At 42.1% G+C, this 26,941-nt stretch overlaps 1 protein-coding gene across 1 annotated transcript; it reads left to right on the top strand.

Annotated features, from left to right (window-relative positions):
• Positions 1–980: 980 nt before the first annotated feature.
• On the top strand, positions 981–26,657 carry LOC134402966 (lysosomal acid lipase/cholesteryl ester hydrolase-like). The gene is made up of 9 exons (XM_063132941.1): positions 981–1,102; positions 3,774–3,891; positions 9,121–9,319; positions 9,710–9,819; positions 10,420–10,556; positions 14,852–14,992; positions 16,521–16,592; positions 18,991–19,062; positions 26,179–26,657. Exons 1-9 carry the CDS (start codon positions 983–985, stop codon positions 26,407–26,409), a joined length of 1,200 nt encoding a protein of 399 aa, XP_062989011.1. The 5' UTR covers positions 981–982; the 3' UTR covers positions 26,410–26,657.
• The last annotated feature ends 284 nt before the right edge of the window (positions 26,658–26,941 follow it).

Below are 26,941 nucleotides of genomic sequence, written 5' to 3'. Positions count from 1 at the left end.
ACACACACACCTACCTCTAAGGACCCTTTGGGTTTGCAGAACTAGTTGTACACTTTCTTGGATACTGGAGTGTCTCTGAAAGGATAGTCAAAAAAGGAAAATGGCAACAAATGCAAAAGGGAACTTATCTCAAAATGTGACTGCATAAAAATCAATCCATACTCACCCCAAACATGTTTCAAAGTTGTCTGAATACTTTATTTTCCCAGGAAGGTGCTTTCTTAAATTCTCTTTTATGGCTATCTAACATTGAGCCAGCTAAGAAAAGGCCCCAGATGGCTGTGTGGAAGCTGGGAGGGGCTTGCAGGCATTTCAACATCTATGAAGCATCTTGGGTATGAGAGGCATATGAACAATCTCTCAGCCTCTCACACTTTCTTCAAATCACTGCTGCCTTGTCCCTCAGAGTCCAGGATTTCAGTTAGCCCTAGAGTTAGGGACAGGGAAACTGATGTGTTCACAATGATTTCATTTGTTGAAAATCATTCCTTTGGGGAGCCACCATGTGTTCCCATCACTCTAGCTGTCATATATTACCTGTGACTGTGAGGTATAAATGATAAAATCTTACTTCGTCATTCACTGCTGTGCTAAATGACTTCTTCCAGTGTTCCCTGGGGTTTGGTTTGATGAAAGACTGCTTTGAGGTAACTACTGAATTTTGGAAGGTTTTGTTCCTGTCCTCCATCTAGGGCCAAAGTTTCATCACAATTCAAACTGGAAATCTGCTATTCGGAGGAGTCTGGGCATACTTCCCTCATTCTGGGAAGATACTAACAATGCACTCTATCCAGAAATAAGACTCATTGAGTTCAATGGGGTTTTCTTCCATGTAGAAGAATCTCAAAGGTTCAGGTTCAAGGGGAATCATTGTTTTTTTCCTGTCAACTCAAAGCTGTGGGCTTGCGATTGTTGCTTTAAACTTGTAAAAATCATGTTAATCTTATTAATAAACAACTGTTTTGTTCCATACAGGTTGAAGATGTTGGGTTTTATTATAGTAGCCTGTTTCTGCCAAGGAATTTTCAGGACAGAAGCATTCAAAATTCCACAAGAACCTGTGACTAAATATACAGTGGATCCTGAATGCTTTTTGAATGTTGTAAGTGAAGACAGTTTTGAACATTGGTCTTTTGGATGGCTGGTGAGAGAGATGAGATGGAAGCATTAGACTCCTTAAGTGCCATTCTTTTTAGTTGAAAGGTGGGGTGCAAATCAACTAAATCAAATAATGAATAAGGGTTCATACTCCGCACAAGGTCTTATCTGCTGCATCCAAAGCCACTCCATTTCCCTGGAACAGTAGCCATGGAGCTGGTATAGCTAATTTCCTCATTGCTGTTGATATGAACTGCAAGCGAGCAGGATTTGTGATGTGGTGAACTCAAATCCTTCCCAGTTTCACTTTGGATTCTTCAAGCAATTACAGCAGGGCATGGGAACTATGGGCTTAAGCGAAAATCCACAAACTTGCCCATTTCAAGCATATGGGCAAAAAGGGGGAAATGGAAAGGGTAGAGACTGCTGAAGGAATGGGAGGCATTGAGATGGCAATGGATGAATGGTTTGATAGATCCATCCCATGTGTGTCATGTCACCATGAGCGCATTCCAGGTCTGGCGTCAGTGGAATGTAGTGTGTATATTTTGCACTCAAATGACTCCGCTTGCCTTTCAAGCCAAGACACAAGTTTCTTCCCAAAATACAGTCACTTTTTGAGTGTTTTTTTTAAAAAACAACAGTTTATGCAAATTGCAGTTGCAATTTGCAGAGTTTGCTCAAATTGTGACTGCAATCTGCACAAATTACACATATTGCAGTCACAATTTGTGCAAATTTCTGTTTACACAGCTTTTACATAACAACGAAAATCCACAAACTTGCCCATTTCAAGCATATGGGCAAAAAGGGGGAAAGGATAGAGACTGCTGAGGGAACGGGAGGCATTGAGATGGCAATGGATGAATGTGTGTCATGTCACCATGAGTGCATTCCAGGTCTGGCGTCGGTCGAATGTAGTGCGTATATTTTGCACTCAAATGACAAGGCATGGTTCAATGAACGTTTCTTTGGCAAGAAACTACACCACTGGTAATGACTTTATGGAAACCTGCATGTGGACTCCGTAACATCTAGATCCATCCCCCCTCCCCCAATACTAAACATGGCATTGGATGGGCCAATCATGCAGTAACTCCCCACATCACCATCACCCTACTCTGGATTTTTAGTAACAGTATAATGGATCCTTAAAAGTTAAAATTGAAGTGCTGGCCTGGCGAACCACTTCTATTTTCATTTTTTTTAAAAAAAAGGAATTATATTTTGTCAACTCCACTTTTATAAATTTTTCCACTAAGCACCATCAAACTATCCTTTGCATCCCGACTTAGTCATACTTAGAGCAGACCCGTTGAAAGAAATGGCTCACAATTTCAATGGGTCTACTCTAATTATGACTCCATCTGGATCCAACACTATGTAGGTTTGTTTATTTGTTTGTTTTTCAATTAACCCATGGGTAAAAAATTGAAGGGTACAAAATCAGAAGAACTAGAATAAAATGGAAGGAACTAGTTATGTACAGCCACTGCCTTGTGTTGAGAAGACCTTTGCAAGTGTAAGCCAGCAGTTCCAAATAAACAAAACCACACAGAAGAACCCCACAAGGGCTAGTGCCAGACTATTTTGCACCCTAGGCAAGGCGAGCTACTTGCACACACCCACACCCCAAATTGCCAACTTTGATTCAGCTGTTCAAGAAGAGTTTCTGAACTATTATATTTTCCTTTTATTATGTTTTTTTTTCCTAAAACAGCTAATTTGTATAAAACTGTGACCCTTAAAGGTCAATACTGCACCCCTCTGAGGTCTGCGCTCTAGGCGGCCTAATGGTAGCGCCAGCCCTGACCCCACAGCATGAAGGTAAAAAGAGCAAGTCCAGAGACTTGCCTGCCGAGTGGCTAGGTCAACATCAGGATCCATATGGGTGCAGATTGGGAACAGTGGCACTGGCATGGATGCAGACGTGTGCACAAATTGTGGGCCCTATTGTAACAGAGTACTGCATATGTTGTGACCCACCAAACTGACTGCAGCCATGTATGGTGGACCATTCGATGAGCCTCCATTTATTGGCTATCTGTATCTGCCAGAAAGTGAGAGTTATGTTTGATCTATCAATATTTTAATAAATTACAGCACTTGAAATCTTTTGCTCATTACAGCTTTCAGCTCAAGAATGAATGTGTGTTTGGAGATGCAGGGGGTGGAGTTGCATGTCATAAATACAGCCTATAAGTGTCCAAGTCCATTTTCCTTATCTATGGTGACCATATGGAAAGGAGGACTGGGCTCCTGTATCTTTAACAGTTGCATAGAAGAGAGAATTTCAGCAGGTGTCATATGTATGTTTGCAGCACCTGGTGAAATTCCCTCTTCATCACAACAGTTAAAACTGCAGAAGCTATAATAGAGTGACCAGATACAAAAGAGGGCAAGGCTCCTGCTCTTTATTTTTGTTCAGTCTGGTGAATGCAAACTACCCATATAAACTAGCTCAACACCATTCCTGCACCAGCTTTTTGCTGGGCCAACCTTGGAATATGTGTAATTTAACCTATAAGGACACATCTGATCTGACCTTGGCTCCACCATGTTTAATTGTCATTATTCTTGGTTTCTATTAACAATAAGCAATAAATGAAGCAAATAAATGCTTCATTTAGGTAGAGGATTCCTTCAAATAAGCCTACTGTGTTTTCCTCCTACAGACTGAGATTATCCATTATCATGGCTACCCAAGTGAGGAATATCAGGTTGAGACAGAAGATGGATATATACTCACAGTTGACAGAATACCTCATGGGAGATATAATGATGGAAACAAAGGTAATGCCATGGGAAAAACTAAGTGAATCAAATACCAATTTCCCCCCTTTAATTTACTCATGTAATTTGTTGGCCATAATATTTTGCTTATTCAGTGTCTACCTTAAGATTTCCTGTTGCTTCTACTTTATATATGTTATTATCCCTTTAAGAGAAACCAAGCTTCCCTCTGGGGAAAAGAGAGATAAAGCAAACTCCAGGACAGCCATGTTAGAGTTTTGAATTGGTCCAGGAGTCTGTTTAGACCTTTGCTCCACTGAGGGAATTCTTTTCAACAATACAAGTCTGCTTTTTCTCTGGCTTCCTGGACTGGAGTAGAATACAAACATGTATTGCGACGCTAGCATTAGGTGGTTCAAGGAATTGCAATGCTGATGGGATCATTTCTTTTTGCATTCTAGAACATAGAAAGCACAAAATTAGGTAAATTCACATTAAAGTGGGAGCTAAACTAATAACCAACCATGGTGTGAAAAAGTCTAGGCCAGTGTTTCTCAACTTTTTCCAACTGTGGCCCCTTCCGACCTTGTTTCCTTTCTGTGCCCCCCCTGTCCTACCGGTAGAAAGGTAGCTATTTAAATGTTTTATTTGTAAATAGAACATGTTTTATTTATAATTTTTATAATTTATACAAATAACAATTACATAAAAATGTATACTTTAAGTATTTCTCGATCAATGTGACCCTTGTGCTTGATGACCAGCAACAAGCTTTTTTATATCCGGTTCTATTGCTGTGAGGGATAACCGAAGATCATCTCTGTCCATTATGTTAAGGTGATTCTGCGTTAGGCTGAGTAAATAATTCACATGACTGAAACCTGATTCTACCAAATACGAAGTAGGAAATGCCATGAAAAACAATTTTGCTTTATCCCAAAGCTGTGGAAACTTTTTAGATATTGTACTCTTTATCCAAAAATTGTGCTTTTCTTGACTGAAAGTTAATTTGGCTGCTATGTCGCTCTGTAGCTCTATGAGCACTTCTTGCAAAAAACCCCCATCAACGTCAGCAGCATTCACAGCAAATGGATCAACTACCCAGGCCGGAATATCCATGTCCAGCAGATCACGGAAACGAACTTCCATATCATTATAAAGCTGCATCAAATGATCCACATACACAATTATTTCATCATCTTTCATCACTAACTGCTGCCAAAGAGGAAAACTGGGTGAATTCTTGACTCATGCAAGCACCCTGCTAGTTATTTTGAAACCAAGTTTTGAAACCTCTGTGGCCTCCTATTCATAGAATCATAGAATAGCAGAGTTGGAAGGGGCCTACAAGGCCATAGAGTCCAACCCCCTGCTCAATGCAGGAATCCACCCTAAAGCATCCCTGACAGATGGTTGTCCAGCTGCCACTTGAAGGCGTCTAGTGTGGGAGAGTCCACAACCTCCCTAAGTAACTGATTCCATTGTCGTACTGCTCTAGCAGTCAGGAAGTTTTTCCTGATGTCCAGCTGGAATCTGGCTTCCTTTAACTTGAGCCCGTTATTCCAAGAAGAGAGCATGGCCCTCCTCTGTGTGACAACCTTTTAAGTATTTAAAGAGTGCTATCATGTCTCCCCTCAATCTTCTCTTCTCCAGGCTAAACATGCCCAGTTCTTTCAGTCTCTCTTCATAGGGCTTTTTTTTTAGGAATTGAGCACTTCAGCCTTTTCTTTGTCATCTGTTATCAATTTGCCATCCTCATTAAGCAGTTGAACCACCATTTCTTTCCTCTGTCTTTTACTACTCACGTATCTGAAGAAAGCCTTTTTATTGCTTTTAGCATCCCTCGCTAATCTCAGCTCATTCACTGCTTTAGCCTTCCTGATGCCATTTCAGCACTTCTGTGCCACCTGTCTGTATCTTCTTTTGTAGCCTGGCCTTCCTTCCACTTCCTATATGTATCCTTTTTTTTTTTTTTTCAGGTCATCTCTAAGCTTTTTGTAGAGCCACATTGGTTTCCTCTGTTGTCTTCTACCTTTTCTCCTTGTTGGAATTGTTTGTAACTGTGCCTTTAAAATTTCCTTTTTTAAATACTCCCACCCATCCTGCACTCCTTTTCTCATTAGGCTCACTTGCCACGGGACCTTACTTATCACAGTTCTGAGTTTATTAAAATCAGCTTTCCTAAAATCCAGAGTACGTGCATGGCTACACTCAACTTTTGTCTCCTTCATAATCAAGAATTCAAGTATGACGTGGTCACTTTCCCCCAGAGTTCCCGTAACTGCCACTTTATCCACTAAGTCATCCCTATTGGTCAATATCAAGTCAAGGATTGCCGATCCTCTAGTTCCTTCCTCCACTTTCTGTAGGAGAAAGTTATCACCCATACATGTCAGGAATTTCTTGGAAGGGCTGCTTTTGGCAGTATTGGTCTCCCAACAGATTTCAGGGTAATTGAAGTCCCCCATCACTACTACATCACACTTCCTTGAAACACTGGCAATTTGTTTCTCAAAAGTTTCATCCTCATCCTCTCCTTGATTGGGTGGTCGGTAGTAGACTCCGATTATCATGTTCTTTTTATTCCTTGCCCCATTTATTTTAATCCAGACGCTCTCGATGGGGCTCCCAGTCTGATCCACCTGTATTTCTGTGCAGGGATAGGTATTTTTTAACATATAGTGCAACTCCACCTCCCTTTCTATTTCTTCTGTTCTTTTTGAACAAGTTATATCCTTCAATTGCTATATTCCAGTCATGGGAGTCATCCCACCAAGTTTCAGTTATACCTATCAAGTCGTATTTGCCTTCATGTAATAAGAGTTCAAGTTCATTCTGATTGTTTCCCATGCTTTGGGCATTAGTATATAGACATCAAAGACCATGTGTTTTATAGTCTGGCTTTGTTCCTACATTGTTGCGGACACTATTTTGGGGCACTATTGGAGCTGTTCTCTGTACTGTGGTGCATTGGCCTTCATCCATTGTTGCCTCGAAGTTTACGTCTCCCGCCCCCATAAGATTCAGTTTAAAGCCCTCCTGATCAAGTTCTTCATGCTGTGGCCGAACACATTCTTTCCAGCCCTTGTGAGGTGCAAACCATCCCTTGCCAGCAGTCCATGTTCCAAGTAGTGTAGCCCGTGGTCCCAGAATCCCAAACTCTCATGTCGGCACCACCTTCATAGCCAGTCGTTCATCCGGAGTATTTTTCTTTCCCTTTCTAATCCTTTTCCAAGAACTGGGAGGATGGATGAGAAAACTACCTGGGCCCCAAAGTTCTTCAGTTTCCTTCCCAAAGCTTCAAAGTCTGAAATGATTTCTTCGTATCTCTGCTTGGCGACATCATTTGTTCCCACATGGTTGAGAAGAAAGGGGTATGTGTCTGTGGGCTTTATGAGCTTTGGTAACCCTTCAGTCACATCTCTAATCTGTGCTCCAGGGAGACAGCACACCTGGTGAGTCCATGGGTCTTCACGACATACTTGGGTTTCAATCCCATGCAGCAGGGAGTCTCCCACAATGACTACTCTTCTCTTCTTCTTGGTTGACCTACCTTCTGCCTCTTGTTCACTGTTGCATGGTGTCTCCTGTACTTCTTCCTCTGCAAACTGTCCTTCAGTCTCATCGTCCAGTAGCTGAAAGCGGTTGCTTAACTCTAATGGTTCCACCGGTGCAGAATGCCTTCTAGTTCTTCTGCTCCTAACTGTCACTCTTTTCCAGAGAGTTTCCTCTTCATTGGCTTTCCTCCCCTCAGCATACTCCACTTCTGCTTCAGCTGGCTGATGCTCATCAATCTCATGTGCTTCTTATTGCTGTTGCAGTTCCACCGTTCGGTCTAAGAATTTCTCGTCTTCTCTTATTCCTTGGAGGGTGGACACTCGCCACTCAAGTCCTCTCACTTTTTCTTCCAAAAGTGCCATCAGCTTGCACTTGTTGCAGGTGTACGCCATGTTGAGCTCAGGCAGAAACACAAACATTGCACACCCTTTGCAGGTCACCACCTCTAGGGACTCCTTTCCATCCATATTGTCTATTTCTGCTTTGTTTTTTCCTTTCAGATTATAGTGGAATTGCCTTAGCATGAATAGTCTCATGCTGTGCCCCCCCCATTTACGAGATTTTCAGCTGCAGCCCCCTTGGAATATCCTGGGGGGCCAGGGGGGCATATGGCCCCCGGTTGAGAAACGCTGGTCTAGACAGATGACACATTAACCAACCATTGACTATTTAACCCACCATTGACTATTTAACCAACTGTTGGTTATCATGTCATCTGAACCAAGTCTTTGATATGTTGAACTACTCTGGTCATCAGCTTCCCTCTCAGCCACCTAATATAGTGGGAGACAACATCATGTGTTCTGGACTTAGGTTGCAGAATATGCCATCGTAGCGTTGGGGACAATGAGATGAATCTAGATTTAGTCATGCTTAGAGTGCCTTCATTGGCATCAATAGGACATAAGTTAGTCACCACTAACTGATGTCCCATGATTTCAGTGGGTATCTTCTACATAGTGCTAAGTCTAGATCCAATCCAGTGTGTGTGTGTGTGTGTGCGTGTGTGTGTGTGTGTGTGCGTGTGTGTATAATATATGGATAATTGAGAGTAAGCAGAGTTTGCTGGTTCAACATTTTTGTAAACTACAAAGACATGCACAAAAGTAGTCTTTTCTGGGCACAGATCTATCACAATGTTTTTGTACACATACATTTGTGACATACTACTCCCTTTGGAATGCAAAAAACAAGCTAACCACCCCATCACCCCAGCAAAGGCTCTTTTACATTCTGATTTACTAATTAAATATTATCTGTCTTTATCAGAACTGGTACAAGTAAAGAATACTAATTTGTCTAAGTTCCATTGACAGTTAATGAGAAATCCAATGATCTCCTGTCCTCATTGGAATCTGGCGTCCTTTACGAAGACCTTTTTAAGATGTGCCTTAAGCCTGCTGCTTCTGGATTCTTCATGGAATTAGGATTGGATCTCTACACAACACTTTTGTTTTTCCTTTCCTGCCTTTCTGTAGATTCTGCTACATAACCTCTAGGAGATGCTATGGTGTATTGGTATGAAGCAGAATAATGGATCTACTCTGGTAGAGAGTTGCACTTTATATCATGATTCCAAAAATAACCACATCTTTCCTTCTCCCTGCCACTCCCTACAATCTGAGAAAGTGGTTAGAAGACACAGAAGTCATACTGGCAGTTGATGGTGACTAAAGCACCCATAAGCTACCATGAACAAGGAATTGCAATGCGCCTCTTCGTATTTTACAGGTCCCCGGCCTGTTGTGTTTCTGCAACATTGTGTGGTTGGAGATGCTTCCCAATGGATTTCAAACCAGCCCAACAACAGTTTGGGTTTCATACTAGCAGATGCTGGATATGATGTTTGGCTTGGGAACAGCAGAGGGAACTTGTGGTCTTCAAAACATAAAACACTGGACCCAAAAAAGAATGACTTCTGGAAATTCAGGTAACAAAGCACATGGACAGTAACACTTGATGTGAAACTAATACTTCTCTCTATCATCATATTTATGAATGTGACTATTTATGTGACTAAGAATGAAATTAGAAATGTTTACAGCTGCCATGTTCGTTTTCTCTTGGGTCTTTACAAAGGGTTAGCGGACTAACCATAGCTTAGTTTGCTGTTTGAATAGCCCAATAAATGGAGAAGATCTAATGTTTTCAACCAAAGATGCATGTAAAAAGATCTCAAATTATGTCATTATGAGCCAGTTCTAGTTTTCCATGCATATTTTCCCTTCAATTTGTGCTAATCCTTGCATCTGATTTGCACATCATTAAATCTGATAAAGCATTAACTCACTCTTCCCCATAATTTTGTTTCTATCTCCAGTTTTCATGAAATGGGATACTATGACATTCCAGCAGTCATATACTTCATTCTGGATAAAACCGGTCAGCAACAATTATCTTATGTAGGCTTTTCTGAAGGCACAACAATTGGTACGTTACAAAACGCAGGGTTGGGATGGGAAAAGAGCTTCTCAAAGGGATTGGGAAATGTTCCATCAAAAACACATTGGGAGAATTCAGGTCTAAAAAGAAGTAAAGACATTGGAGATAAAAAACATACATTACATCACAGTGCATCATGCCACCCTCTTCCCATGCTGATCAATTGTGAATGCCTGCAGTGTGGAAATCTGGTAGCCCATCTGCCCCTGGCAAGTATTTCTTGATGGCTAAGTCAGAAACAGCGACGAACAAGCCACCTTCTCACTCTCTCCATATTTGCAGGCTTTTGTAAACTGTTCTGAAGTGTTCATTTTAGGAACATAGGGAAGTTATACGGAGTCAGATCATTGGTCCATGTGGCATTTCTGTCAATCCCATCCCTACTGTGCAATAAGGCTCTCCCCTTTTCAGCAAGCCTATGACCCTCCCATTCCACTATACGAGAGTGATAGAATCCTATTGACACTGAGGTTTAACAGGAGTATACCATTACCTCTTTATCACCTGGAAAAGCTGTGAGGATCATGTCTCACTGGGGAAAAAATGGTAAATTTCCTTGATGACTTGGTATATCTTTTATTTCCTCAGGTTTCATAGCTTTCTCTTCTTGGCCGAAACTGGCAGAAAGAGTGAAAGTGTTTTTTGCATTGGGACCCATAACAACTGTAACATTTGCTACAACCCCCTTGGTAAAATTGGGACTACTTCCTCCATCGTTATTACGCGTAAGTCTTCCTGGACTTTATTCATATTACTATAGAATGATGCATAGTCCAATCAAATACCAATATTTATTTAAGCATTGATCCTACTTTTATTGTGTCACAAACTCCAAAAACTGCTATCAGACACATAACTAGAAACAAATTGATGTAAGTCCCACTGAACTCAATGGGACCTATTCCTATATATTTGTATATACTGAGCCGATGTGGTGTAGTGGCTAAGGTGTTGGACTGGGAGTTGGGAGAACTGGGTTCTAGTCCCCACTCGGCCATGGAAACCCACTGGGTGACTTTGGGCCAGTCACAAACTCTCAGCCCAACCTACCTCACAGGGTTGTTGTGATGATAAAATGGAGAGGAGGAGAAGGATGTATGCCGCCTTCAGTTAATTGGATATAAATGCAACAATAAATAAATATTATTATTATTATTTATTTATTTATTTATATAGCACCATCAATGTACATGGTGCTGTACAGAGTAAAACAGTAAATAGCAAGACTCTGCCACATAGGCTTACATTCTAATAAAATCATAATGAAACAATAAGGAGGGGAAAAGAATGCAAACAGACACAGGGTAGGGTAAGCAGGCACAGGGTAGGGTAAACTAACAGTATAAAGTCTGCACAACATCAAGTTTTAAAAGCTTTAGGAAAAAGAAAAGTTTTTAGTTGAGCTTTAAAAGCTGCGATTGAACTTGTAGTTCTCAAATGTTCTGGAAGAGCGTTCCAGGCGTAAGGGGCAGCAGAAGAAAATGGACGGAGCCGAGCAAGGGAAGTAGAGGCCCTTGGGCAGGCGAGAAACATGGCATCAGAGGAGCGAAGAGCACGAGCAGGGCAATAGTGTGAGATGAGAGAGGAGAATTAGGAAGGAGCTAGACCGTGAAAAGCTTTGAAGGTTAACAGGAGAAGTTTATATTGGATTCTGAAGTGAAATGGAAGCCAATGAAGAGATTTCAGAAGTGGAGTAACATGGTCAGAGCGGCGAGCCAAGAAGATGATCTTTGCGGCAGAGTGGTGAACAGAAACCAACGGACTGATGTGAGAAGAAGGAAGGCCAGAGAGAAGAAGGTTGCAGTAGTCCAACCGTGAAATAACCAGTGCATGAACAAGCGTCTTGGCAGAAGAGGCAGACAAAAATGATCGAATCCTGGCAATATTATACAGGAAAAATCGACAAGATTTAGCTACTGCCTCAATATGAGGAATAAAGGAGAGCGAGGAGTCAAATATAAAGCCAAGGCTACGAGCTTCCTTGACCGGAGTAAGCGTATCATCATTGACAGTAAGAGAGAATGAGAGATGAGGAGAAGGTTTAGGAGGAAAAACAAGCAATTCAGTCTTTGCCATATTGAGTTTCAAACGACGATGAAGCAGCCAAGCTGAGATATCTGAAAGACATGCCGAGATACGATCGTGAACATCAGGAGAAAGTTCCGGAGATGACAGATATAGTTGTGTATCATCGGCGTACAGATGATATTGGAGGCCATGAGATTGAATAAGCTTGCCCAAGGGCAACATGTATAAGGAAAACAACAACGGGCCAAGCGCCGAGCCTTGCGGGACCCCTACTGAAAGGGGAAAGGAGGAAGATGAGTTGCCATTAGCCAACACGCTGAAAGAGCGACCCGCTAGATAGGAGGCAAACCAGTTATAGACAGAGCCACAAAATCCAAGGTCATGAAGGGAATCTAAGAGAAGATCATGATCAACCGTGTCAAAGGCTGCAGTTAGATCAAGGAGAATAAGAACGGAGTAATGGCCTTTAGACTTGGCAGTAAGGAGATCATTGGTGATCTTAGTAAGGGCTGTTTCGGTGGAATGCAGAGGACAGAATCCAGATTGAAATGGATCCAAAGCAGAGTTACTAGAAAGAAAGTCAAGACAGCGAGAGTAGACCACACGCTCCAGGATCTTTGAAACAAACGGCAACAAAGAGACAGGTCGGTAGTCAGACAGAGATAGCCTATCAAGAGTAGGTTTCTTGAGAATGGGAGAGACTGTAGCATGTTTAAAAGCAGAAGGAAATGAACCCGAGGACAGAGAAAGATTAATAATATGAAGCAAGGAAGGGAGGATAGCAGGAATAAGATTAATAAAGACACGAGAAGGAATTGGATCACGAGAACAAGTGGAAGGCTTCGAAGAGCGCAGTATTGTAGACAGTTCATCCGCTGAGACCGAAGGAAATGCAGAGAAATTTGCAGGAGGAACTGACAGATGAGGAACAGGAACTGGAAGAGGAGCAGAGCTGGCCAGATCAGAGCGGATAGTTTGGATTTTAGCATTGAAAAAAGAGGCAAAGTTATTAGCAGACAGAGAGGCGGGGAGAGATGGTGGATTAGGCTTCAGAAGAGAATTGAAGGACGCAAAGAGCCGCTGAGGATGCCTAGCATTTGACTGGATCAGCGTTGAGTAGTACTGCTGTTTGGCCAATGAAATGGCAGAAGAGAAAGAGGAGAGTACAAATTTGTAATGGACAAAGTCCGCCCGGTCCCTGGTCTTACGCCAAAGGCGTTCAGCTGCCCGGGAACAAGAGCGAAGGTAGCGGAGGGAAGAGGTGAGCCACAGTTGGGGTTGAGAAGGGCGAACTATCCGAGTTGTAGATGGAGCAAGATTATCAAGAGTTGAAGATAAGGAGGAATTAAAGAAGGAGACAGCCGAAAAGACAGAAGGAAGGGAGGAGGCTAGAGACTGGAAGAAAGCCTCATAATTGATAGATTGCAAGTCACGACAAGAGTGAGAAGCGGGACGTGAAGGAGGAGGAGGATGAGTAATATTGAAAGAAACTAGGTGATGATCTGACAACGGAAAGTGAGCAGTAGAAAAGTCCAACACAGAGCAATTCCGAGTGAGAACAAGATCCAGACAGTGTCCAAGGGAATGTGTGGGTGCATCAGACCAGAGCTTAAGATCATAAGAGGAAGATAATGAGCGAAATCGTAGAGCTGCAGCATCTTGAGGGTCATCCACATGAATATTGAAATCACCCAAAATAAGAGTAGGACAGTTATCAGAGAGGAAAAAGGACAGCCACGAATCAAAATCAGAGATAAATTTTGAGGACGAGCCTGGGGGGCGGTACAGAACTGCAATCCGCAGTCGCGATGGAGCGAAGAGCCTCACCACATGTACCTCAAAGGAGGAGAAGCAATGTGAAGATGGAATGGAAAGAGGCTGGAACTGGCACAAACTAGATAATAAAAGACCCACACCACCACCCCGACCCTCTGGGCGACTAGTGTGAGAGAAAGACAATCCTCCAAGAGAGAGGGCAGCAGAGATGGCAGTATCATGGGCAGGAAGCCAGGTCTCAGTAAGAGCAAGGAGGTGGAGAGACCTAGAGATAAACAAGTCCTGGATGACAGGGGCCTTAGAAGCAACAGAGCGACAGTTCCATAAGGAACACGAAAAAGGCAGCTGAGAAGAGGGGAGACACCGGATAGGAACTAAGTTAGGAGAGACGAGATTGGAACGAGCCATAAGGAACAGATATGAGGAGAAAAGAATTGAGAGGAGAATAAACAAATAAACAAATATTTGTAGCTTAAGGCTGCAATATTGTGCATACTATCCAGAGAGTATTTATTCCAAGTAAGAATGCATAGGATTGTGTTGTTAGATTTGTAATCCTTCTCTCTCTCCTCCCTTCCTTCCTCTAGTAGTAGTAGAAGTAGTAGTAGTAGTAACAACAGTAATGATAACAATGCTAACAATTATAATGCTTAGCATTTGTATGGTATTTTCATGTATTTAAAGTGCTTCATACATGTTATCTGACTGTAATCCTTATAAAACCCCTGTAAGATAAAATCAGTATTGAGGTCCCTCATATTGCAGCATTTGAGGGTGGGGGACTTGCCTAAGGCCACCTAGTGGGCCATGCACCCATGGCAGAGGTGAGATTCAAACTGAGGCCTTCTTGATTCATAACCCGATCTCTTAGGCCGCAATACTATGCTCTCTTACATGGGAGTAAGTCCCATTGAATTCAGTGGTGCTTAATACAGAGTAGAGATGTATAGGACTGTGCGATTAACTTCTGCATAACTATAAGAGAGTAACATCTTTGCATAATTAAATTCAGCTAATTTAGCTGGAAAGCGAGGACACGAGAGCTGGAAGAGGTCCTATATTTTGTTCCCATTTTCAAAGGGGCTTTCCATTAAATTTATGGTAAAGAAAGACAGAGCAGGATGTGTACAGCAGAGAGCAAGGGTGGGTTGATATTTGATTTGTCTTAGTGGTAATTTATTACAAATATTTATTTATTTATTTATTTATATTTCAGGCTATACTGGGCAACAAAGAACTGCTTCAGTTGCCTTTATTTCTGAGAAAGCTGTTGGCTGCGGTTTGTAGTCATCAACCTAAATTGTGCGCTGGTGCAATTAATTTTTACGCTGGAGTAAACATTGCCAATTTAAACATGGTAAGTGGGAATTTTGTAAAACTTGAGGGAAATCTGAGGCAAGCTTGTATTTACATTCAGTTGTCTTGGGAGGAGAATGGAAGGCTAAGTTATTCTTTCTCTGGGATTCCCTGATGTTTTAAGTAAGACCAACCTGAGCTCTACTAGAAATCTCTGAGAGAATGGTTTTGATTCCCTGACTGGGTTTGGATAACATGATAACCCATGCTGGGTTAAATAACCCATCATGGATTATTTGACTCACTGTGGGTTATCATGTCATCAAGTTAGGGATTTTTAAACCTATGATTGGTTATTTACCAAATGTGGGGGTCACAAATAAACCTTTGGAAAATAAGCAAAAACAGACAAAAAAAGTGTGTTTCCCCCAAGCACAAAAAGTGTGTTTCCCCACAGTTGCACAGGTCCAAATTTGCACAAATGCGAATTCACAAAAATCTCAATTGCACGAATGTGCATTCATGTGCACTCATACCTGTGCAATTGTGTGCTTTAGGCTATGAGGGAAGTGCACGGTTTGCTTGCTTGCTTCATTTCACAGGTTACCCAGTGAATTTCTCAGGGACGTGTTAAAATTACAGTTTAACCCAGAGAGCCACCGGCCTGACAGACATGCAACCTCCCCAGTGTTAATTGGAAATGGAGGAATGAATTCTCTGTAGGCCTTGGGCCTCTCTTGGTGCCACAGCTAACTAGGAGTAGGCACTAAACCACTAAATGGTGTGGAATGTTCCTACCCGCACTGCTGTCTTGGCTGCTGCAGTTTCCTGCTACAAGTTGCTAGGGTGCATTGAGCTGGGCATATATAATGTTTCTGGTGCCGTCCTGACTGATGCCAAAGACTAAAAACCCCTTGGCTCTTGCTCTTTGGTTTGTGCCAAAGCCTGGCACCTCTGCCAAGGAGCAGCCCTAAATACCAGGCAGAGAATGGAGAGAGACAAACAGCTCCACCTCTTTCGGTGAGATGGAAAACGGACTCTCCTCCCTGCAAGAGAGTCTCCCCCACAAACAGATTCTGCCAACCTTTCCTTACTCTCCTGCAAATTTGTATAGCTCTAACTAGGCTGACCCTATGGAAAGGAGGGCGGGGCTCCTGTGTCTTTAACAGTTGTGTAGAAAGGGGGATTTCAGCAGGTGGCATTTGTGCGCACGCAGCACAAATGAAATGAAATTCCCTCTTCATCACAACAGTTAAAGCTGCAGGAGCCCTGCCCTCTTTTGGATCTGCTCACTCTAGTATAGCTTTGACTGTTGTGATGAAGAGGGAACTTCACCAGGTGCTGCATGCACACAAGTGACACCTGCTGAAATGTCCTTTTCAGTACAACTGTTAAAGATACAGGAGCCCTGTCCTCCTTTTCATATGGCCACCCTAGCTCTGACCACATCACGTTTGTGGCTCTGACCACATCACCCCTGTTCTGTAATAGGTAAGAACTCTTAGATTCCAACAAAGTCCCTTTGAATTATAGCTATAGGGTAGATGTCATTCATTAAGACAATATGATTAATAACTGTTTTATTTCAGAGCCGAATTGACATGTATACGGCACATTTTCCTGCTGGAACATCTGTGCAAAATGGCCTTCATTGGCACCAGGTATATTGATTTTTAAAATATTTTATTTATTTATTATGGATTGAATCCAGACTTAGTCATACTCTGAATAAATTTATTGAAAATGGAACTTACGTTAGTCCCTGATTTCAATGGGCCTGCCTAAATATGACTACAGCTGGATCTATCCCTATTAAAACACATATATCTTATTTTTCCATCCCTAGTAGGTAATGAGTATAATTAAAAGATAATCACGTGAAATAACAAATATTCCAAATGCAGTAATACAATATTAACACAAGTACATAAAAAATATTGAACCATTTCAGTTTGCTTCAAGGAGCCCCTATTGAAATTTATTGCTTTATATAATTTCTGTCTCAGCTTCCCATATCCAAGCAGCAGTTTTTAACTTATCAGCTGCATGCAGAAAAAGAGAAGAATGTTTTAATATCTCGGGGTAGAATTCCACACTGGGACTGTGGCATTCCCTAACTTTTGATGGCTCATTTCCCCCCACACACACACACTCCAAAGCATTGAAGATATTTTTAAATTAAGCCAGGTACTATGTATTAGATACCTGTCCAAGCAATAGTAGTAAAGACATTACAGCTGCAGCACTCATTTTAATGAGTTCCAAATGTTCATTAAAGGGAGGCCCCTTTGCATTGTTATCTTGTGTGCTGAGCCACCAGGGCCACAGGTTGGTGTATCCCTCCCCAGGCAGTGAAGAGTTAAGGTACTGAAGTGGCTCCATCACCATTGGCTCCTTCATACAGGAAAGTTATCAAGGCTTCCTGTTCAAGTTGGGACTTTGACTGGACATTGATCATCTTTCCTGGCTCTTGCTCCCTGGTTCGGACTCTAGTCTTCACCTCTTCGCTCTAATAGTTGGAAGAATCCCTTGGTTTTGTTGGGAATATTGCAGCTTGCCTGTACAGCACCATGTACATTGATGGTGCTAAATAAATAAATAAATAAATAATAAGTGGGCAGTGTTGCAGTTAGTGAGTCTATCTAGGGGCATGACTAGACTGCGGGGGGAGGGGGGAGGATCTCGTGATATTCTGCTTGCGAGATCCTCCCCTTTGTCCAGATGCGTGTGCAACATCCCAGAAGGACAGATGTCACGCCCGCCATTTTTTAAAAATAAATTACAGCAGGATGAGTGCATGTGCACTCCAACTAAAAGTGAGTTGCTGTTGTTTTAAAAAAATACCCACTCCCAACCCCAACCCCGATGGGCATGGAGCATCTTAAGAGCTCTGTGCCCTTTGCCTGGTTCCCACCTCCTCACATTTACTTGCAAGGAGGCAGGACGAAGCTGGGATGGGCGCCCACAACTCCCGTGGACTTGGGACAATCCTGAGACTGCAGGAAGAATCAGGCTAAAAGGGCCTGCTGATATCTTGGGGAACTGGAGGGATCATCCGTCCCTGCTCCCGGGATCCCCTGTGCATCATCTGGATGTACATGGACAATCCTTGGATGATCCCCGGGATAACGACTGGTCTAGTCATGCCCTTAGACAATGCTAACAGGATCTCTATAGCCTACAATGTGGTTTCCTGTGATTTCTTCCTTTCGTTCCTCCGCTTCCTTCCCCACCCACCCCAGCTGGCCATAGAGTCCACTGGCAAGAGCAACCTGTACTTCTGGTGGTGCTCTTGCCAGTGTGGACTCTCTCCATGATAGCCGTTGCATAGCCAGCAAGGACAACCTGGGACCTATGCTGCAGGGAGGGGTAAGTGAACCACGGGAAAGCCCTTCATGGTTGTGTGACAGCCCCCCTTGAAGTGGTTTTCCTACCCTTCCCTGCCACGTGGATCCTGTGCCCACCGCTGCTCCATGCACATCTGATTGGGGTCCTTTTTTTGGCGTCAGTACTTTTGCACTGCGCTGAGTCTCCTTCTGCTTACCCCTGGTCTGCCGTGTTGCCTTGAGACCTTGCTGCCTGTCACCTGGACCATTGAGACCTTGCCATTTGCCTGATACGTGTTTCAGCAGACCACCTTGGACTGCTTAGACCCCTCAACCTCCAACTGCTAGGTTCAGATTCGGAAATGTGACTTGCAGATCTGATGAACCCATGTCCACTCCCCAGCCACCCCAGCCCTTTTCTCCCCCCTCCGTCATCCTCTTGCAAGGTCATGATGCTGACTTTGAAGGAGCTACCATAGAGCTTTCTGTAGCAGCTGGGTGGGATGAGGTGAGACTCTGCAGAGGGATCTCAGGCCTGCCAGGTCATAGTTCTGACTATAGCCAGCCAGTGTGAGTAAGGATTCATTCTGCCATATCCTATGAGTCACTGGGACACACTTTCAGGGACGATACAATTGCTCTCTGCATCCAGCTCTATGTAAATACTAATTATCAGTGTCATTCTTAATAAGGTGGTTGTTCATGTCTATAACTATGCACTATTTATTTGTAGCTATTAAATGGAAAGGTGTTCCGAGCATATGACCATGGCTCTGAGGAAAAGAATATGGCAAAGTACAATCAGGTAGGAAAGTAAAATACTTAATATGTTATATGCTCTGCACTTGTACTTTTGAAATCAGAATTACATCTCTGATTGGTGTTTTTGCTTCTTTGAATCAAACTATTTTTGGTGCCTCTTACCAAATCATACAAATTCGGCAACAATAGTTTTGAGCTAATATTCAGAGGAATGCCTATCACACATAGCTGAGTAGAGATTATTACTTGTACTTTTTCTCTCATCAACCAACTAAAGTCTGTTTTACGCATAGGGTGACCATATAAAAAGGAGGACTTGGCTTCTGTATTTTTAGCAGTTGGGTAGAAAAGGGAATTTCAGCAGGTGTCATTTGTGGGCAGGCAGCACCTGGTGAAATTCCCTCCTTATCACAACAGTTAAAGCTGCAGGAACTCTGCCCTGAGTGACCAAATACAAAAGAGAGCAGGGCTCCTGCTCTTTATTTTTGTTCAGTCTGGTGAATGAAAGCTACTCAGATAAAAAAGACACCTGCTAAAATTCCCTTTTCTATGCAATTGTTAAAGATACAGGAGCCCTGTCTTGCTTTTCATATGGTCAGCCTAAAGGATAATATCTAAAATCTAAGTTTACATTCCATTCCAGAATCTAAAATATAATGACACTTAAGAGGGTTTGGTAAATTTGGGGTTAAAAACATTTTAAAAGTTTAATCTCTAATCACGTCTGGAAATAATTCACAGAATCAGTTACACAACCATAATAGTGAATTACAAGGGGGCTCTGAAAGTAGCTTTTTTTCCTTTGCTCAACTCCATAGAAGTGACAAGATTGCTCCACACACCTATGCAGCTTCAAATCAACAGGCTCCCCCACCTTCTCTCAGCTGTGCTCCTTCATAGTTGTGAAGCTTTGGATCAACAAAATTCCCCCACCCTCCCAATCATAAAGTGAAATGGAGGAGTTACTTCTGAGTAGACATGCAAACATCCACCCTTGCATCCCTCTCTCTCCCTGTGGTTGGAAGGGTGCCCTTAAGCCCTATGTTGTGAAGGACTGAGCAATAGCAATAATAATAATAATAATAATAATAATAATAATAATAATAATAATAATAATAATAATGCAGGGTGACCATATGAAAAGGAGGACAGGGCTCCTGTATCTTTAACAGTTGTATTGAAAAGGGAATTTCAGCAGGTGCCATCTGTATATATAGAGAACCTGGGGAAATTTCCTCTTCATCACAACAGTTAAAGCTGCAGGTGCCCTGCCCTCTTTTAAATCTGATCACTCTAATATAGCTCCTGCAGCTTTAACTGTTGTGATGAAGAGGGAAATTCACCTGGTTCTCCATATACACAAATGACACCTGCTGAAATTCCCTTTTCTATGCAACTGTTAAAGATACAGGAGCCCTGTCCTCCTTTTCATATGGTCACCCTACTTCCTACTACTAAAAATAATAGTAGGGGCTGTCTTGGTTGTGGCCCTGAATGACTGAGAGCAGCATTAGCAGCAGCGGTACTAATATTACTACTAGAAGTACTAGAAGAAGCTGGTGCTGCTTTCCTCCCTGAGTTGTGGCTGCAGCACAGAGGGGATGAAGGGGACGAGAGAGAAAGAGGTTTACAAAGCATTGATGTGTCATACATCCCAAAGCTCAGTTTGCATACTCCTACTTCATGATTACCTAGCACTCAATGGCCCCATTCTGACAACACGCTAAACCATGCTGCTTAATGGAATGCATTAAGGTTAATGCATTCCATTAACCATTTTGTGGTTAAGCAGCACGTTTCAGCGTGTTGTCTGAATGGGACCAATGAATATCTAAAGCAAGAGGCAGTGACTGAGCCCACATTCCTAATGCAGGAGTTTTTAATGAAAAGGGGCTAGCAAAGGAATTCTACAAATCCCTCTACTCCTGTACTCCCAAAATACCAACTGAAGACGATGACTTACTTCTGAGTAGACATGGTTAAATCTCTGCTCTCCCCACACCCTTGCCCTACATGATTTTCCTTTCTGTCTGTCAGTGCCCAAAGTACACCCGCCATCCTAAGCTGCTTCGGCTATTGGGTGGTATAAAATGTAATAAATAAATAAATAAATAAATAAATAAATAAATAAATAAAAAACCCACCAATGACAGATGCACAGAGAACTATGGCGATAGCAGAGCAAAATTAAAATACATGGTAAAATGGGACCGAGAAAATGCACAGCTTTAGGACAGAAACCACAATGGGACTGTGAACTGGTGGCTGTGTCATATAAACAAAGGTGCGCAACTTCACAGCCATGATGGTGTAAATGTCCCATGTAGACATGCCCCAGCTGCACAACATGAGCTATGCAGCAACAGATTTTCCTTCTGATTGGTGTCTGAACATTGAGTCAGTAGATCTTTCCTCTGCTTCTTATCAGCAGCTCTGCAAAATACAGCTTGCAGTGACCTCATTTCTGTTTTAGCAATAAGCTGTTTCATTTTTCTTTACTTTACTTTTCAAAGCCAGCTCTCTGAAGTCTCAGAGTTATTATAATGCCATAAAATTGGTATAAAACCCACCATTCTAGCAGGAGTTTTCCCATTGGTCAGTGGCCTGGAATATAAATCTTCTGGGGGGTCTTTCAGGAGGTGGTTGTTTAGCTCTCCCCAAAACCCTCATTCAGATCATTTAACCCGTACAGATCAAATTAGCCATCTGCAATTTGAAGTTGAAGCCATCTGTTCAGTCTTTTGTTGGCAAAATTATTTAAGTCCTTTCAGTGTCAGACTAACAATCATACTGTGTTTCTTTGGGTTTCCTGATCAGTAGAAGTTCAAAGCATCCTTTGCAAGGCCATGTTTATTCATAGAAAAAAAGCTCTGGAGCCTTGAAAACCCAAATATTCCTATAAAACATAACACTGGACAGCTGGACATTTACACAAGAAAGTCACCTTACCCACCAAAGTGATGATTTCCTGCAAACAGCTATAGATTCTGTATGTTGTTCCCAGAGACAATGAGGCAGCCCATGTTGGAAAGCAATACTTGGCTCAGTATGCAAATTCAAAGCATTATTTAGTCACACAGGAAACATAACATAAAACACCGTCATATATGAATAATGATTCCAAGATATGCTATCTCACCAATCCTCTAATTCTGAGTGAGAAAGAATATACCGATCTGGAGAATTTGCGTGCTTGGGTCGAGAAGCAAGAGTGAATACCTACTATGGAGGATAACAAATTTTGTTCAGTTTGAGAAAAGAACCCTTAATTCCTCCCCTCTCGCCACGCGAAATATGCTACGGTGGTGTCTGAAGAAGCTTAACGCGAAACGGGTTTATTAAGCCGGCAGCCTGTTAAACAAGTTTCTTACAAACAAGTTTCTTACTAAGCGTCCCGCAACTATAAACAACCTTTGTTTAATCGAGTTTAACAAGTTTCTTATCAAGCGTCTCGCTACTATAAATAACTTCTAACTGTTAATAACTTTCTGTTTGTGTGGTAAACATTACATGCTTGGTACTGTTAACAACCTTCTGTTACATTGTAAATAATTTGTGGTACTATTTCGATATTATATAAAATGTTTCCTTAAACCATTTACCCCATTTCTGTTTCTCATTTAGTATTGCAGTTTGTATGCTGGTTAGCGCCACTTTTTGCTGTTTAGAATCATAGAATAGCAGAGTTAGAAGGGGCCTACAAGGCCATCGAGTCCAACCCCCTGCTCAATGCAGGAATCCACCCTAAAGCATCCCTGACAGATGCTTGTCCAGCTGCCTCTTGAAGGCCTCTAGTGTGGGAGAGCCCACAACCTCCCTAGGTAACTGATTCCATTGTCACACTGCTCTAACAGTCAGGAAATTTTTCCTGACGTCCAGCTGGAATCTGGCTTCCTTTAACTTGAGCCCGTTATTCCGTGTCCTGCACTCTGGGAGGATCGAGAAGAGATCCTGGCCCTCCTCTGTGTGACAACCTTTTAAGTATTTGAAGAGTGCTATCATGTCTCCCCTCAATCTTCTCTTCTCCAGGCTAAACATGCCCAGTTCTTTCAGTCTCTCTTCATAGGGCTTTGTTTCCAGACCCCTGATCATCCTGGTTGCCCTCCTCTGAACACGCTCCAGCTTGTCTGTGTCCTTCTTGAATTGTGGAGCCCAGAACTGGACGCAATATTCTAGATGAGGCCTAACCAGGGCCGAATAGAGAGGAACCAGTACCTCACGTGATTTGGAAGCTATACTTCTATTAATGCAGCCCAAAATAGCATTTGCCTTTCTTGCAGCCATATTGTACTGTTGGCTCATATTCAGCCTGCGATCTACAACAATTCCAAGATCCTTCTCGTTTGTAGTGTTGCTGAGCCAAGTATCCCCCATCTTGTAACTGTGCCTTTGGTTTCTATTTCCTAAATGTAGAACTTGGCATTTATCCCTATTAAATTGCATCCTGTTGTTTTCAGCCCAGCACTCCAGCCTATCAAGATCACTTTGAAGTTTGTTTCTGTCTTCCAGGGTATTAGCTATCCCACCCAATTTTGTGTCATCTGCAAATTTGATCAGTGTTCCCTGCACCTCCTCGTCCAAATCATTAATAAAAATGTTGAAGAGCACTGGGCCCAGGACTGAGCCCTGCAGTACCCCACTCGTTGCCTCTCCCCAGTTTGAGAAGGTTCCATTGATAAGTACTCTTTGAGTCCGATTCTGCAGCCAACTAATAGTTGTTCCATCTAGCCCACTTTTAGCTAGTTTGTTAATCAGAATGTCATGTGGTACTTTGTCAAAAGCTTTGCTGAAGTCAAGATATATGATGTCCACAGCGTTCAAACTGTCCACAAGGGAGGTTACCTTATCAAAAAATGAGATCAAATTTGTCTGACAGGACTTGTTCTTGACAAATCCATGTGGGCTTCTAGTGATCACCGCATTGATTTCAAGGTGTTTACAGATTGACTTCTTTATAATCTGCTCCAGAATTTTCCCAGGGATGGATGTCAGACTGATTGGCCTGTAGTTCCCAGGTTCCTCCTTTCTGCCCTTTTTGAAGACAGGGACAACGTTAGCCCTCCTCCAGTCGTCTGGCACCTCACCCGTCTTCCATGATTTTGCAAAGATAATAGACAAAGGTTCTGAGAGTTCTTCCGCTAGCTCTTTCATTACTCTAGGATGCAGTTCATCGGGCCCTGGAGATTTGAACTCATTCAAGGAAATTAGGTGTTCTTTGACCATTTGTTTATCAATCTCAAACAGGGGGTCATAGATCCGCTTTTGGGAGAAGACTGAGGCAAAGTAGGAATTGAACACTTCAGCCTTTTCTTTGTCATCTGTTATCAATTTGCCATCCTCTTTAAGCAGTTGAACCACCATTTCTTTCCTCTGTCTTTTACTACTCAGGTATCTGAAGAAAGCCTTTTTATTGTTTTTAGCATCCCTCACTAACCTCAGCTCATTCACAGCTTTAGCCTTCCTGACGCCATTTCGGCACTTCTGCACCACTTGTCTGTACTCTTCTTTTGTAGCCTGGCCATCCCTCCACTTCCTATATGTATCCCTTTTTGTTTTCAGGTCATCTCTAAGCTTTTTGTGGAGCCACATTGGGTTCCTCTGTTGTCTTCTATCCTTTCTCCTTGTTGGAATTGTTTGTAACTGTGCCTTTAAAATTTCATTTTTTAAATACTCCCACCCATCCTGCACTCCTTTTCTCATTAGGCTCACTTGCCATGGGACCTTACTTATCACAGTTCTGAGTTTATTAAAATCAGCTTTGCTAAAATCCAGAGTACGTGTATGGCTACACTCAACTTTTGTCTCCTTCATAATCAAGAATTCAAGTATGATGTGGTCATTTTCCCCCAGAGTTCCCGTAACTGCCACTTTATCCATTAAGTCATCCCTATTGGTCAATATCAAGTCAAGGATTGCCGATCCTCTAGTTCCTTCCCCCACTTTCTGTAGGAGAAAGTTATCACCCACACATGTCTCCGCTGTGGCACCCCGGTTGTGGAATGAGCTCCCCAGAGAGGTCCGCCTGGCGCCTACACTGTACTCCTTTCATCGCCAGCTGAAGACCTTTTTATTCACTCAGTATTTTAACACTTAATTTTAACTTAAATTTAAATTATACTGTTTTAATTCTGTATTTTAACCTTATATCAATTTTGCTGCGTGGTTTTATCTGCCTGTATTTCTGTGCAGGGATAGGTATTTTTAATAAGCAGTTTATTTCAATAAGCAGTTTATTTCAACTGCTGCCTTCTATATTGTATATGTAGCGGTTGGCATGCACATTTTTGGCCACCTTCTGCCATTGGGACACCAAGAGGAAATTTGTTTATTTATTATGTATTTATTTATTACACTTATATACCGCTCCCATAGCCAGGGCTCTCTGGGCGGTTTACAGAAATTCTAAAATTGAGGTAAAAACAAGTATACAAAATTTAAAACTCTAAAACACAGAACATACACACATAAAGCATTAAAACTGATTAAAAACTAAACATGTGGGTAATTAGGATGTGCCGCCATATGCCTGGGCAAAGAGGAAAGACTTAACCTGGCGCCAGAAAGATAGCAGCGTTGGTGCCAGGCGAGCCTCATCGGGAGATCATTCCACAGTCTGGGGGCCACCACTGAAAAGGCCCTATCCCTCGTTGCCACACTCCGAGCCTCTCTCGGAGTAGGCACCCAGAGGAGGACCTTAGATGTTGAACGTAGTGACCGGGTATATTCACGTTGGGAGAGGCGTTCCGTCAGGTATTGTGGTCCCAAGCCGTGTAAGGCTTTATAGGATGACATGGGAGGGAGGAGTAAAGATGGCATAGGAGGAGTAAGGGCAGGGAGAAGTAAGTGAGCCACAGGGCAGCCTGTCATTCATGGTCATGTGATGGGCCCCCTTGCAGTGTTTTTCTTACCCCTCCCTGAAGCACTGGTCCCATACTTACACCCGTGTGTGTGTATGGGTGTGTGAGAGAGAGAGAGAGAGTATGGGGCCAATACCTTCTAATGTCAAGACTCCCCCCTTTAAATCAGCTCTAGACATTTCTATCAGGAATAATAATAATAATAATAATAATAATAATAATAATAATAATAATACCCTCATGTGAAAAATCCTATATTGTGATACATTTGCAAATTGATGTTTTGGGTTTTTTGTTCCCAGACAACTCCTCCTGTATACAAGATAGAAGATATAAAAACTCCTATTGCATACTGGACTGGAGGAAGAGACTTATTTGTACATCCAAACGACATCGCAGCATTACGGCCACGGATTAAGAATCTCATCTATGAAAAACATATTCCTGAATGGCAACACTTAGACTTCATCTTTGGAATTGATGCAACTGAGCGCATGTACATGAAAATGATGGAGATAATGACGAATATTTAATTCTACTAAGAGATGTTTGGAAGTCTTGATAAATGTATTACATATACACAGATATCATGGATAAGATGAGAGAGCCATAATGCAAGTCAATACTGCTTTGAAGTCTTAGTGCCACTGAGCTGATAATTTAGATGAGGAAGAAACATCTATAATGCTTCTTTGATGCAACAGAACAGACCCATGCACATGCTGAAGCATATTCATTATCCACTAAATGCTTCCTTGAAGATTAAGAAGTGAATTCTTCTCCTGCTACCTGCTTGTTTCATACTTTGCTGTCCTTGCTAACTCTGTTGGTATTTAATAAAGCTATGAGTTGAGAATGGCCCTTTGTGTGATTACATTATTATAGTACATTTTATATGACAAAACAACATCATTAAAACCTAGCGTCTTTCATTTTGAGGTATCTTTCTAGTTTTATGTTGTCTCATCAATTAGAAACAAATCTAAAATATTGGAGTCACTGGTTATTTCTTCAGAGTCCTAGAGGACAGGGGAAGGTCATCAGAGGTAAGATAGCAAACATTGT

The sequence above is a fragment of the Elgaria multicarinata genome, chromosome 8, assembly GCF_023053635.1.
Source record: "Elgaria multicarinata webbii isolate HBS135686 ecotype San Diego chromosome 8, rElgMul1.1.pri, whole genome shotgun sequence".
In the NCBI taxonomy this organism is placed as follows: domain Eukaryota; kingdom Metazoa; phylum Chordata; class Lepidosauria; order Squamata; family Anguidae; genus Elgaria; species Elgaria multicarinata.
This window is presented reverse-complemented; position numbering and strand designations above follow the sequence as displayed.